This window comes from Geospiza fortis, unplaced genomic scaffold (genome assembly GCF_000277835.1).
Source record: "Geospiza fortis unplaced genomic scaffold, GeoFor_1.0 scaffold166, whole genome shotgun sequence".
Classification (NCBI taxonomy): Eukaryota; Metazoa; Chordata; class Aves; order Passeriformes; family Thraupidae; genus Geospiza; species Geospiza fortis.
Window position 1 is genome coordinate 5,315,439 of NW_005054310.1, and position 14,402 is coordinate 5,329,840.

Here is a 14,402-nt window from a genome sequence, read left to right on the forward strand (position 1 = left end):
AAAACCCTCCCATTTTATAGCATTTTTGTTGAATTTTTAAAACGATGTATAAATAACTGGAGAACAGTCAGGTAAGAAAACTCTTCTCTGAGCTCTCTCACTTGTTTGGCTTAACTAAATAAGTGTGTTTATTTTTATTTTTGTTTTAGCACAAAATAGAACTCATTACCCAGTTGCCCTTAAGTATGTAAAATTCCTAGCATGTATAATTTGTTGATTTAGTTTTCATCTTTTTTCATAAAAGTGTTGTTAAGATGTATACTTTCACCTTTAATCTTCTTTATCTTTGATTATTTTTGGTCTGTATAATCAATTTAGCTGGAGGTTTGAGAAAACATCTGTGGTGCTAGGACCAGAAGAAGTTTTGGGAGGAGCAACAATGCATAGAAATGGAATTGTATATTTGTAGCTCATTGCAGAAAGGATATAATTGATGATAAGGAAAATGTAAGAAGGAGGTTCTTCTCTGATTTTTTCTTAAGAAGCCGAACATGACCTGGCAAATTAAGGTTTATTGTAATATCCTAAAAGTATTATTTCAGACTCTGTGTCACATGTTCTCTTTCATGTTAGAGATTTTCTTTGTCCCTTTAACATGAGGATCTTTATTAAAAAGCCACTGTAGGATGTCAGTTCTGAATGATCTTTGTTGGGCTTCTGTGCTGAGTTTCCCTTTCTGGAACTCTGTCTTCCCAAGTTTTCCACTACAAGCAGAAAACTCCTTCAGTTCAAACTGCCTTTTTTCCTTGGATCAGAGGAACCTAGAAACCGTCGCCACAGTTGCAATATCCAGGTGGGTAATTGCTCAGGAAAATGAGCCATCCAGGGGGTTCGCCTCTGGGCTCAACAAGTCGCTATTGCCAACAGAGGCAGCTGATTCAAAATCATAACCTCCTTGGGGAGGTGGTTGCAGTCCATGATAAACACTGCAGATGAGCAAAGGTAAAGGATTTGTGCTGTCTTACTGGGATGTTTCAGCCCTTTCTTTTCCAAAGCAAAAGGAGCAGCTAGAGGAAGACAGTAAGACATAACTTGTGTATCTATGTTAATGCTTTGTTTTATTTATTTAGATGGATTACTTTACAGAGGTTAATTTCACTTTTTTTTGCAGGTGGTTTTAGCACTCATGGATTTAATTTTTGTAATTATAACATGTAAATGGCTTGTCAGGTTTCCATTGTACGAGTGATTCTCTTAATAATGACATGTCCACATCATACTGTTTGTCTGAGTACAGGTATTATTGCATTTGTACTTCATCCATTAGCAGTTTCCTATCCTCATCTCTTACCTTTGTGGACTATAGTCAAAATGGTATCCAGGCATGCCATCAGAATGGCACAATAATATTAAAATATTTAAATATTAATAACATTTTGAAAATTTTCTGATAGTAGCATTTAACTCTTTTTCCTTTTCTCTCTTCTGTATTCTTTCTTTTCTTTTTTTTTTCTCTTACTAACTTTTCTCAACAAAAAGTTGTTATACTAAGAATTTGCAGAAAGGCAATTTTACACCAGACCCTCAGGTCAGACTTAAATTTCAGTCACCTTCAGGAGGCACCTGCCAGAGCCAAGAATATAATGCCCCCAAGTGTTGCCTTTATCCCAAACCAGTCTTATAACGTTGTTGTTATTGAGGAGACCTGATGCCTGTGCTGAATAGACATAAATTAGCTGTGATCTTGTCAGAAGGAACTTGGGAAAAGACTTTAATCTTGCCCTGTTCCTGTCATTTACTGTAAGCACCCAGAGTTCGCCATAGTGTAATGAATTGATACATCTCCAATCTAGTCCACTGCTGCTTTATGGTTTTATGAATACAATACCAAAAAAGGGATAGTAGAGAGCACAGCGCACATTTGTGATCTTCTCCTCACTCTAAAGTAGGTGCTCTTGGGATTCCATCAAGCATTTATGTAAATTGCCTTTCCCTGACTGAGTTAGAAATTCCATTCCTAAAGTGACAGATTCTGGATTGCTTACTTTCCTTTTGACAGGAAGAGTCAAATGCACTCCCTTGTGCTGTCTGAAGTAGGAAAAGGTGACCTGTAATTCTCTTACTTAATTTTTGCTATAATTGCAAAGGAGCTAAGATTCACACTGATAGCAGAAAAGCAGAAGCAGATGCTTCAGTGAACAGCAAAGCAAGGTTCTTATAATCAGTGTGAGGTGCTTCTTCCTTAGATATTTTTGGACTTCTTTGGGATGAAAAGTCAAAAAAAAAAAAAAGAAAAGAAGAAAATATTTATAGATGCAGAAGATGCATCCTGAGATAAGGCATAAGGGCAAATTTCTGAGGAAGTTTTCTAAAAGGGTGCTGTAATCTCTATGTGCAAGGCCAGGTGAGATTTTTAAGCAGGCTGATGCCAGGCTGACAGAGACTGGGGTATTCAGGCTTCCCCCAGGACCACAAAGGACAATGTAGCTGTTACAGACACACACACACTGCAGCCATGGATGAATATTTGTTAAAGGACACAGTGGACTGAATTCAGCCCTGGTAGGCAGAAATGTGACTCTCCTGAAGATAATGGACTTTCACCACATTTTACTGTGCCTGGATATGATGAACCACAATCCCAGCATACTAAGTCTATGAGAATTTATTACCTTTTTATAGACTCTTTAAGGTCTTCTATTTCTTCTGAAGCTAGATATTTTTTTCTGGCTGTTTCATTTCTGTGTCTTTATCAGTGAGATTTTAACATACTATTTAATAATATCTCTATAATGTGTTATGATACCAGGATCAAGTATGTTTAAATGAATGTATTTTGATTTTATGCCTGCTAATTTTGCTCAGTAAAACAGTTATTATTAACTCCATAACTCAGGGTCACCAGATTGGACACTCTTTATGCCATCCTCATGTATCTCCAGGGACCCTCATGAGAGTCTTTCTATTTCAGGAGCAACTCCCTTTCTCATTTACTCAAGACCTCCAGACCAGGCTGTCTCAGTGTAGTCACAGCTTCAAAGCTCCAAACCAATTCTTGTCAGGTGGTCCATGAGTCAGCCTGAGGTACAGAAGAAAAGGTGCTCACATCTGTTAGACCTCCACATGTCCCCTCTCAAGACATCTATTTCAGTGATAAAGTTGGAGCTGTTTTGTAACCATTGAGGATGCCTGTCAAATTCAAGAAGAAGCTAAGAGAAGAAGATTTAGTATTTTGAAAATGCCAGGGTAGAAACGGTATTTTAAGTGGAAGAATCTTGTAATACTTCCGATGGAATTAAAGCTCAGTTGTGTGGTAAGATCAGATCTCATGCATCAAGACCTGACAATCCCAGTAGTGTAAAACAATGAGAAAAAGGAAGGAAAAGAAAGAAAACCACTCACTACTGACAGAAAAATCAAATTGATGGTGGAAAAGGAAAGCAAATATTTTATGGTTTTATATTGCAGCTTATAAACACTGATAAAGAACAACAGTCAAAATGTGTGATGTTGCTGTTCTTTAAGATAAATGTTTCCTTTCTTTCTGAACCATAACCATATTCCCAGTGTGATATCTGACCCACGGATATTTAATTCTCTTTATGTAGCTCTGGTTAGGAAGGAAGAATACCTGCTTGGTTCCCCAGAGCAGGAAGCTGGCCCATGGCTCTAAACAGGAAATTAAAAAAAAAAATCTTTTTTATCTTGAGTCAACTGGCTCAGGCAGAACTTAGTAACTTCCTAAGTCAGAAGCTGCCAGAAGCATTGGAATCCTGTGGCCGTCTGACATAGTCATCTTTCCTCTCTTCTTCACTACATATTGTCTGCAAAAGGGATATGAAAACAAAGAAGCAGACTCTAAAGTACTACAGGGAAGTACTGTCTATCAGGCATCATGTGAAGACCCAATATCTGGCGCTTCTTGGACACAGAAGATTTGAGCCTAAATTATTTCTTGGGTAAAATTCCACTGACTTCACAAAAAAGATCTGAACTTGAGGAAACTTCTAAATTTCACTATAATTCTAACACAGGGAAAGAAAATGTTTCAATGGTATAGTTTGTCTCATCCTGTGACATGGATGAGGAAGCTTTAGGAAATTCAAACATGGGGAATGTATCCAGAATGTTTCATTTCTGATCTCAGAAACTGCTAATCAAAATTAAAATGGTATGATTTCACTATGTGTGACTCATTCTTCACCTTCAGGGAGATATGCTAAGACAATATTTCAAAGGAATCTTCATTGTGCAAACTCAACATCTCATTCTTTAAGGATGCAATTGATGTTTAATGCTTAACTTTCATTTCTAAAGTAGTAATTGTGTTATCTTTAACACTGTGACTTGTCCAAGGAATTAAGCCAAAACCATCTGGAACCCATTCTGAGTGTACTTGGGCAAAGGTGGTACTTTGCTAATGAATAGCATTTAAGGTACTGAAATGTACCTTTAGACCTATTATAGATTGTGTTGTACGTAGATTACACAGATTATTGTTACAGGGAAAAAACGCAACAACAATTAGTGAAAAGCCCCAGAGATCAGTCATCTTGAGAATTAAATGTCTTGGACAAAGAGTTCATTTGAACTGATTTCTGTTTTTCAGACACTGCAAATGGATGTAAACAAGCTGAATATCACATTGCTTCGGATATTTCGCCAAGGAGTGGCAGCAGCACTGGGACTCTTACCTCAACAAGTTCATATCAACAGACTCATTGTAAGTACCAAAAGTCTGTGTGTATTAAAGTGTACCTGTTTTTCTAAATTCTCTTGTATTAATTTTCCTGCCACTATGGAAGAGTACAATTAAATAGGACAGAAAAATACTTATTATTCCATTTCTTCAACTGCACTACAGAAAAATAGATCCCCATTACAAAATTATTTAAATTCTCCTTTGAAAATACACCATTCTCAGCTAAGCCAGATAAATCTCTTTTTTGTCCTATTCATAAGCAGATTGCTTATCCCTTAGTTTTCATTCCAATGCAGTTCTTTTTCATGTTCACACCTTATCCATGTTTTGTTTCTCAAAGGTTGAATATTGCTCAAAAAATACATGTGATTCATCCTTTCAAAGGCATCTTCACAATTTATCCTCAGACTTTCCATTAGTAAATTAAATGTCATGTACAATATTAATATTCATGCTTTGTTATTCTGCTATCATAATCTGTCCTCAGAAATGATCTTGTAGACTATGGTATCCTACTGGCAAAAGATGGCGATAAATTTGCTTCTAGCAAAAAAGACTTTTTTAAAACTGTCATTGTATGTTTTTTTGTGTATGCATACTTAATAACACTGTTGTCTTTTTATAACAATTTTACCGTGAAGCAAGAAAACCCAACATCATGTGTGTACTGCTAGCCTTCAATTCACTTTGCAGAGGGAAGAAGAGGTTTTTTATTCTACGTGCAGGTTGAATATTAGGGAAGAAAACTGACAGGTTCATCATAAAAGTATTTTCTGCCTTGAAAGCTTGATAGGATTGTATACATCAAAAAGGATTATAAAACTCCTTCAAGAAATGTCTCTGTGAGAGAAGATCTCACAAAAAGTACAGCAAGAAAAATCAATAGGAATGCACTGCAGCCCTTTCTATGTTCTTCAGGAATATCACTCATTCGTGACAAGCGATGCTAAATTTCATTGTCCTCCGCATTGACCAGAATGAAACGTTTAAAGATATATTCAGAGAAAAGTACAATTAAATGAGAAATATTTTGGAGTCTGAGATGTGTATTTCAATATACTGAATCACCTAGTAGTTTTCTTACTATGCTCCTTAGAAATTATGTAAATAAACAGAAGAAATATGCTGATTATTTTTCTACTGGCTTCATTGCTTTTTGCTTTCTCCTCTCATTTATGATTTAAGGGAAGAGATAATGTAATTTTTTACCTGCATATAGACCAGAGTACACTAAGCAGTATTATTTAATTAGTCTTTTCAACACCTGTAAAAGTTCTTCTATGAGTCAATATTTCAGCTATATAAGAAAGCAAGCAAACTTTTCCTCTATTTGCTCTAAAAATCACACACAGTCAAAATCCACAAGGAAGACGAATGCATCTTAGGAGACATTATTCCCACTTTTCATCCTTCTAGCATGAGACAGTTCCTCTCACACAGAGTGCTGGCAAGCAAGCAGAGCACATCAAAATTCATCTTGCCTTGTTTCTGTGTGTTGTTTCTAAACTACTAATCTAGGCTCCCTGTAAAAGCAGTAGAGGATGGTAACTGCAGGAGAAGAGGCATTGAGATCCATCCCGATTATATTAGGATGGATTAAGAGATGCCAGTCCCTCTCTGCTGGCTTTCAAAGGTAGGTGACTGACGTGAGGTGAGGTGACTCAGTCCCAGGTGAGCAGCTCAGAAGTGATCAAGAGTCTGGAAGCCAGGATGTGGATGGGCACAGAGGGAGCAGACAGCCTGCTAACCTCTTACATGTTACACAGATGCCAGGAAATATTAACTCACTATTTCCAGTGTCTCCTTAGCCTTTCCAGTACATCCTCCTCCCATAAAGTCCCTTTAATGGGATAGAGAAACTCATAGACAGAGGAGGCACAAAACACTGGGAATGCTGCATACCCACCAAGCCTTGCCTGGTGCCTGTGACCTGCACACAGCAGCAGTCCCCTTCCCATGTCAGAGACTGAGTACAACCCCAGGTTCAAATCAGTTTCTTCAGGTCCCACTGGTAGCCAGTGTCCTTACCATTGTTATTGAGCAGATGGACCAGCAGCACATGTGAGAGCACAGAGGACAGATTTAGGGCAAACATGTTTGAAAGAGTCCCTTTCTGTGCAGCTCTGTTTTGAATGCAAGGAGTATTTTATGCAAAGAGAATTTCATGGAAAAGTATTTTAAGAATAGCAAAAGTTGTCTTTTTCTTCACTTCAGCAGAGATAATATACACATTCAAGGTGATGGGAAAGAGGCAGGGGAAATGAGGATTATCCCTGTTTGAACTGATCTCTCCCATCCCATCATGATCAATAGCAAATAACCAGATTGGTGAGGTTCTTGCCTGCCCACGCAGCAATGCAGGGAGCAGCTCCATGCCTACCTCATGTGTGTGGGATCCCTCAGATCTGGAATCTGCTCCACACTGTCAGCTACACTGGCCATAGCCCTGGGGAGACCGGGTTCCCACATCCTGTTTGGACATCAGAGCTGTCTCGCATGCTTTTCAAGTCTATCACAACATAGAAAATCTCTTTCCTCTTGCTACCTTGAAACAGAGTGGGCATCACTGACCTTTCTAACACAGAACCTCTTAGGCTGTGAGGACTGCATCAAAGACACCAAGGTAAGAATTAATAGATAAGGGAGCAGACATTCTCAGGTCACTCATTTAGTGCTAAAAAAATGTCCTTGGTCCTTTAATTTTGTTGGACGATATTAAATTGCACTGCAGTCAACTAATAGGACTTTATTGTGGTATGTGTCTGCCATATGTTGAGAAGGGACCAGAAAATAATGTCAAAATATCACAGCATTATGCTAAGCATTCCTATTTCAGCTCAGCTCAGCTCAGATGAACTATCTGCTAAAATCCCTGCTGGCACATTGCCATTGACCCCATCCCATGGCTCCTCCTATCACTATGTTACATTGATTGTTTAATGATACTAGACTCAGGAAAAGTCTACTTTGTCAATATTGATTGAGACAAAGCACTCATGCCCACATATAGGATTTGCATTTTCTTCCACAATCTGCTGGGATTTACAGAGACAGGCAAAAGGTATGCTCTGCTCACAGAGCAGGTTGCAACCTTTATACTCCATGCTTTGGAATTATAGTTGCAATCTACAGAGAGTAGAGATTAATGCGAGACCCCTCCTATGATTTTGCTTCTTTTTGTTTTTTGTTTTTTTTTTTTTCCCTAGGGGAAGAAGAACTGTGTGGAACTGTTTGTGTCCCCACTGAACACGAAGCCAGGAATTTCTGAGGCGCTCCCATCTGAAGAAGTACTACGTTCCCTTAATATCAACATTTTGCATCAGAGTTTATCCCAGTTTGGAATAACAGAGGTCTCCCCTGAGGTTGGTTATCAATCTTCTAACCTGTATTATTTTGATATAGATTAGGCACTTACATCCTTGGTAGTATTCCAGCTGAGGTTCTCAGGCATGAGGCAAAAAATGTATGGGCTTAGAGAGCATCACTAATGTAAGGCAATTATCATAGAATCCTCAAATAGTCTGGCTTGGAAAGGATTTTAAAGATCACCTAGTTCCAACCCCTCTGCCATGGACTGTTGTACCTTTCACTAGACCAGATTGCTCAGAGCCCCATCCAACTATCTCTGTTAAATTACTTTTGTAGTGCTTTATTAGGCTATTTACTCTTTAACATCCACGTCCTCCTCGCACAGATGAGCTACCATTGAAATCAGTCTAGATCCTAAGCATGCACTAATTGCCTTAAAGGAAATGGACATAAGGAATTCCAATCTATTAATGGGGGGTAGGAAGATATAACAATTTCAATAGAGAGATAAATGGAATGCAGATATTGGGTGTCACCATTACTACCCATGTAACTTTTGTCTGACATGATTTTGAAAAACTGAATCTGTACATTTCACCTGTGCTTCTTGCTATTTTTAGCATTGGCAAGAGATTTATTTTATTTATGTGCTCCAAAAAGAGGGTAAAAATAAATCTTGTAGCTATTATTTGTATGACTTCATCCATTTTTTTGGAAGAAAAAAAATCCATTTCCAAGTAGAGATAACATTGTCATCTCCACAGCTTATCTGAGACATTATCAGTGAGATGGACATCTAATTCTGGGTCAACCATTTAAAATGTGCCCAGAAAATGAAAGAAAGTAAAAGCCTTAAGGGTAAAAAGCCAGTGAGCTCATGGACATGACTGCATTTTATTTAGGGTCTTACCTGAAGCCCTTATATCATGCTGCATTTTATTTAGGGTCTTACCTGAAGCCCTTATATCCATATAAAGACCCTCAGAATACAGTTTGGGGCCAAACCCCTTCAATCATATTGTCAAGAATCAATATTTTCAGTGGAAACTCCCAATTTGGCAGAGGAAGTGTCGGTGTCCAAAAAAAACAGGAAAAAAATTTAAATCCTCTGATAAGCTGTGTTTCCCTCTATGGGTAAAAAGTTCCTGAGGTTTTTTATACCTAAAGCTGTGTTTGAGACACTGCTGTTTGAGCCATTGCGATGTTATGCCTATCTGTATTTCTACTGATTAGAAATTGTTTTGTTCACTTTAAGTATTCTCAGAATCTAGATGTCTTTGTTACCAAAAAAATGAAATAGAAAACAAGGCCAGTTCATGTTCTACTACAGCAACCTGCCACTATCAAAATTCAGATTCTCAAGTTTTAGCTGTTCTAATACAAAGCATAGCAAAGCAGTGGTTTCCAAATAAATCAAGTCTTTATATCACCCATCAGCAAACTGAGTGAAGCTTCCTTTAGGTCAAAATTTCCTTTGTATCTGAAGCACATGAGTCTTGACAGCTGGGATAGAGGCAATTATCTATTCCTAGTACTACAAATAGCACTTCAGGTAGACATGGTGCAAGAACGTATATGAATAATATATGAACGGAGAAATGTCATCAAGCTATGAAGAGATGCTGGAAGAAAACCAAGCCTTGAACTCAAGAGCTCATCTTGAGTTAGATACATTTCAATAATCTGGAGTGTTCAGATATTTGTATTTTCCTTCTGGAAAAAAAATGTAGGTAATCATTTAGAACAGGATTATTAGAATGAAAGCTGTGCAGTCTCTAGCTCCTAATACTGTTGGAGACACAAGAGATTATTTTAATATTTCAATTCATAGCAGATTATACAGCTAAGGCATTGATCCTGAAAAATAATGCAGCTTTGCACTAATATGCAATACACTAATTACATATTCCTTGTGGATCTCAATAAATAGTTTACATGTATAAGACTACAGAGAAAAGAACATCAAAAAAACAACATACAATCTTTACTTGGTCAGCTGCCAACCACTTATATGCCCTCAACTTGCTCTAAGAACAAATTACTCCAAAGTAACAGCAAACCGAAATAAAACAGGCAAACCTTTGAAGGAAGGTATAATTATACAAAGTCTTACATAGCTGTGATACATGATTTTACCCATTGTAGAATGTTTTGTGTGTGTGTACTACTGAGCTATCAATCCTGATTAAAGCATGAGCTAAAATTGTACACTCTTCTACCGAAAGTATGAATGCTTCACAAGCAGTATTGTATGTGCATTATCAGTGTATCTGTGCGCAAAGGAAACATTACTCTCATCTTTCTAGGTGGGTGGCAGACACAGAGGTGTTAGGGCTGGAATTTGTCTCCTTTTTCAGCTGTATTTCAGTAAGAGAGCTGCCTAAGGCTTGAAAGTCTTCTGGCTCTCTCTCTGTGGCAGACAAAAAGAGATGTGTTTGACAGGCAGTTCATCCCATCTGTGAGACACCTCTCCTGAGATTGCTTGGTTGACCCTTTTTAACAAGGTTTAGTGTAAACTAGACCCCCAGAGGGTTAATGCTGTGGGAGATTTGCCTGTCCAAAGAAATTTTGCCAAGATTATGTAGGAAAACCCACCTGGAAAACTGCTCTGTTCAAAGTTTCAGCCCATACTGTACCATAAACAGCAAAAATCCCAGTGGATGTCAGTACCTGGAACTACATTTCCATTCATTACAGAAATAATTTGCTTGTTCACATCTGCTGATGCATTGATCACTGCTTGATCTATTTTTGAGTAAATTGCCTGTCTCAAAATTATATCCCAGTTTCTTATTCTGCAGTTGCTGAAAGAGCAGTTTCCCTATATGTCTTTGCTGTAGGAGCCACGAGAGTACTTGACTGCCTGGTGTAAAATGAGATATGTACCAGTGGAAATGTGTAAATTTAAAGGTGTCCTTGCCATTTCAGGGGTCCAGGACAACACCTATGCCTTTCCTTGATTTTCCAATGGCTCATTGTAGTTGTAGCATTTGTTCTTTTATTGTGGTCTAAAGTTTGTGTCTGAAGTGGGATTTCAGACTGAGTTCTTCTCCATGGGATGTACCACATCCCATGGAGCAGAATTCTCCAGAACAAAGTACCAAATTGTGCTTGATGGTAGGACTATATTCAATGACTTAGGCAGCCTGTTATTATGGTGTGGGAATCCTGGCTTCCTAAAGTCTTCAAATTGCTTGGATTTCAGAATTTACTAGATTTCAGAATTTACTAGAAGAGAACTTGAAATGGTTTTGAATGACAAAAATAACTGAAGTTACAGTACATAAGATAAGGGTTACTATGTTTTGAGAGCTAAGCTAACTGCCAGCTGGAAATGTGTCACTGAAGAAGAAATTTCCAGAGTTCATACCAATATTATGCAATCCCAGAATGAAGCATTACAGCCTCCTTGCACAAAGAGGTTGCCTTTGAAGTATGTGATATTAACATATTAGAGAAGAAATCAAAGGAAGCAATCATGCACCTAAAGTATACAGAAACTGTGAGTCGCTGTAAGGACAAGTGATCAAAACCAATTATCTTAGAAATTACAACACCCTGGACTGATAGAGGCACCTGGGAACAAAGCAGAGCACAAGGACATGCTCCTGTGATCAGGCAAGGCAGCTGTAGTGTGAAACCTGCACGGTGCACCCAGAGCACCCAACAGAAACAGGAGCCCTGCAGGCTGCCGGTGTGGATGTGGAATCACAGCACTTCATCACGCATGTACCTAAAGTAGAGCTTTTGGGGTGACTTTGTCATGGGAGACGTGCTTAAGTGGTTATTATCCAATGTCCTGTGAGCCTGAGAGGTCACACACATTCCTCCATGTTTTCACTGGGGGTGGAAATGATTTTTGGCAGCCTTTCCTAATGTTCCTCAGCTAACATAGTTACAATAGCAAAAAAAAAAAGCTATTCAGTGTGAACTTCCATGAACCCTTTTTGATCTTGAGCTCTACCCCCAGCTCCCTGTAAGCTTTCCTCTGAGCTCAGAACTACAGCTTGCTATGCTCTCATTAGGTTCCAGCCCAAGGGACTAATTGGGGTTAACTGACCCAATTTGCAAATTCACCTGTTTTCCACTGAAAGTTTACCTTTTCTGGCAGGTCCTGATACTGCAGCAGAATCCTTCCATAACAGATTTTACACTGACTACTTCAGGTTAATGTCTATCTTGTTATTATCAAAAGCTGGCTGCTCATTTTACTTGCTTGTAGAAATACTCCACTATTTTTCCCATAATAAGACCATAAAAGCCAGAATGGATTTTTAGTATCTTAAAAAAAAAAAGTTTAAAAAATTATTTAGAAAAAACACATTTGTTCCATTCAGCAGATACCCTTGTGTGCAGGCACTCTTCAGTAAGGTTAGTGATTGAATGGCATTGTAAGACTACGTTTGGTTCTTCCACACATTGAATTATGCTGAATTCAAATAGCTTAAATTAACCTGGCTCATTCTGCCTGAAAAACTCACCTTATTGGAGACTCATTAGGGAATGGAAATACTAGGAAATTATTCCTTCTTCCCTGTTTGCTCTAGGATCTGGTGCTCCCGGAGCTAGTGAAATTCCCTTGCCACTCCATCTGCTCTGATATTCCCCCCTTATATTAGCTGCGGATCTTTGCAAATTATTCTGAGTATATCCTCAAGCCTATTCCTCAGAAACTATCTGAAGGACAAGAATCCTCTCGTTTCTGCCTTGCATTTGGACATCCTATTAGCTTTTTTCCTGGATGTCAGCAATTTGTAGTGGAGCGTAGCAGTGGCAGTTGCTACCCTCTTATCAGTTTTCCCAGACAAAGGAACAAAGTTCTGAATGATCTGCATTGACGTTTCAAAAAGCAATTCCTTATCATGGGTGTGAGATTACTCAGTTACTGGAGGTCACAGCTTCTTCTGTCATTAGGAGCAGCTTAAGCAATGATTTTGCTCTCCATCAACTAGATCTGGGAGAGAGATTTGTCTGAGTAGGTGAAGGTACTACTAAAGTGTTTCAAAATGGGGTGTCAAGTAAGTTTAAGTTGTGGTATACTTTTTTACCCTTTTTACAGCATTTGTTAATATTCTTTGAACATTATTGTTAGAAAGACAAGTCAGGCAAAGACATGTCCTGAACACACATAGCACTAGACAGACATCATAGAGATTCATTCTCTTAAAATCTTCTTTTATTCTCTTCAGTCTGTTATATGTATGAAGTCTATTATAAAATATTTTAAGAGTTTTGTAACATCATTGAATTAAAGTTTATATAAGTCTCTCATCCACTGTGACTAAAAATCCCATTAACTTTTTCATTTACTTTCAGTAAAGAGGTATTAAACCATCCCATTTACTCACTTACAAAAGGTCAGCTCAGCCAATTCCCCTTTGGCTCCTGCTTTTTATCTAAATTTCCTCCTGAGAGATATGAAACACCGGAAAGCCATCAGGTAACCCACTCAGGGTCAAACATTGAGTTCATAGCTAACAGGCCACAGCTGCAGCTGAAGCTGTCACCATGGGATTCCCATGGAGCTCAACAGGAGCAGTCTTGGATATGGAGCAGCTGCAGGTTTGGGCTCTGAGCCAGTATTGGGACCCAAGTCCTGTGCCATGAGCACAGCAGAATGACCTTGCTGTGCTGAGGTAGCAGATTGCACAGAGAGCTGTACCCCGCTACAGTAGCCACAGTGTTTAAATATGTCTAGGAACAATTTTTGCAGAAATATTTGGTAAGGTTTCCAGCTTCTCTTTGAAAGCCCTGAGTTTTAAGTTGCTCATTAGACATCAGACTGACACTTTATAAGCCTTTTTAAACTGTCAATACATGCAACATTTTAAAGCTGAGACCATGATGCATGATTACACTTACACACAAATATACTAATTTTACAAGATTGGTTTCTATAGTTGTGCTGAAGGATTTCCATTCTGGCTCCCAGGACTATTACTTCCAAAGAAAACTCTTCTTTATTACACTTTCAGTTCTAAAGCTGTCAACTCCCAGTTAAACACAAGCATTTCTTCAAGCAAGCAAGTCTCTGTAAATTAGCCATGCTACCCAATTTCTCTCAAAATGTTTGCATTTTGTGGCAATTATGTCTGTGAATTGTCTTGCATTGTCCTATTTTCAAAACAAGCAGTGCCTAATTCTGTGCTGAAAGGAGGACCATGAAAACTACAGCAGGATCCAGCATCCAGCATTCTTTGTCAGCTTGTTCTCTTCCTCAGGCCATGAGCTCCCACTCCTCAGGAAGCTTTCCCACATGAATTCATCATCATCCAGACTTTCTGTGTGTGGGAGGCTAAAGAGGCTTGGTTTTGGGAGGCTTTGCCTTTCTGGAAGACAAAGTTGTCTTGATACGTTAGCTGTGCAAAAGAGCAGGCTAATGGGTGGCTAAACAAAAATGTTGGAGCATCCCTGCAGTTCTACAGGCCCATTGAGCAGCCACTCATCTTTG

At 38.5% G+C, this 14,402-nt stretch overlaps 1 protein-coding gene across 1 annotated transcript in view; it reads left to right on the forward strand.

Moving 5' to 3' along the window:
- The window catches only part of PTPRR (protein tyrosine phosphatase receptor type R), a 139,900-nt gene that overhangs the window by 65,760 nt on the left and 59,738 nt on the right, over positions 1-14,402 (forward strand). The window contains exons 3-4 of the mRNA XM_014312357.1: positions 4,550-4,663; positions 7,849-8,004. Of these exons, the coding sequence (XP_014167832.1) occupies positions 4,550-4,663; positions 7,849-8,004 (270 nt within the window). The remainder of the gene's footprint in view (positions 1-4,549; positions 4,664-7,848; positions 8,005-14,402) is intronic.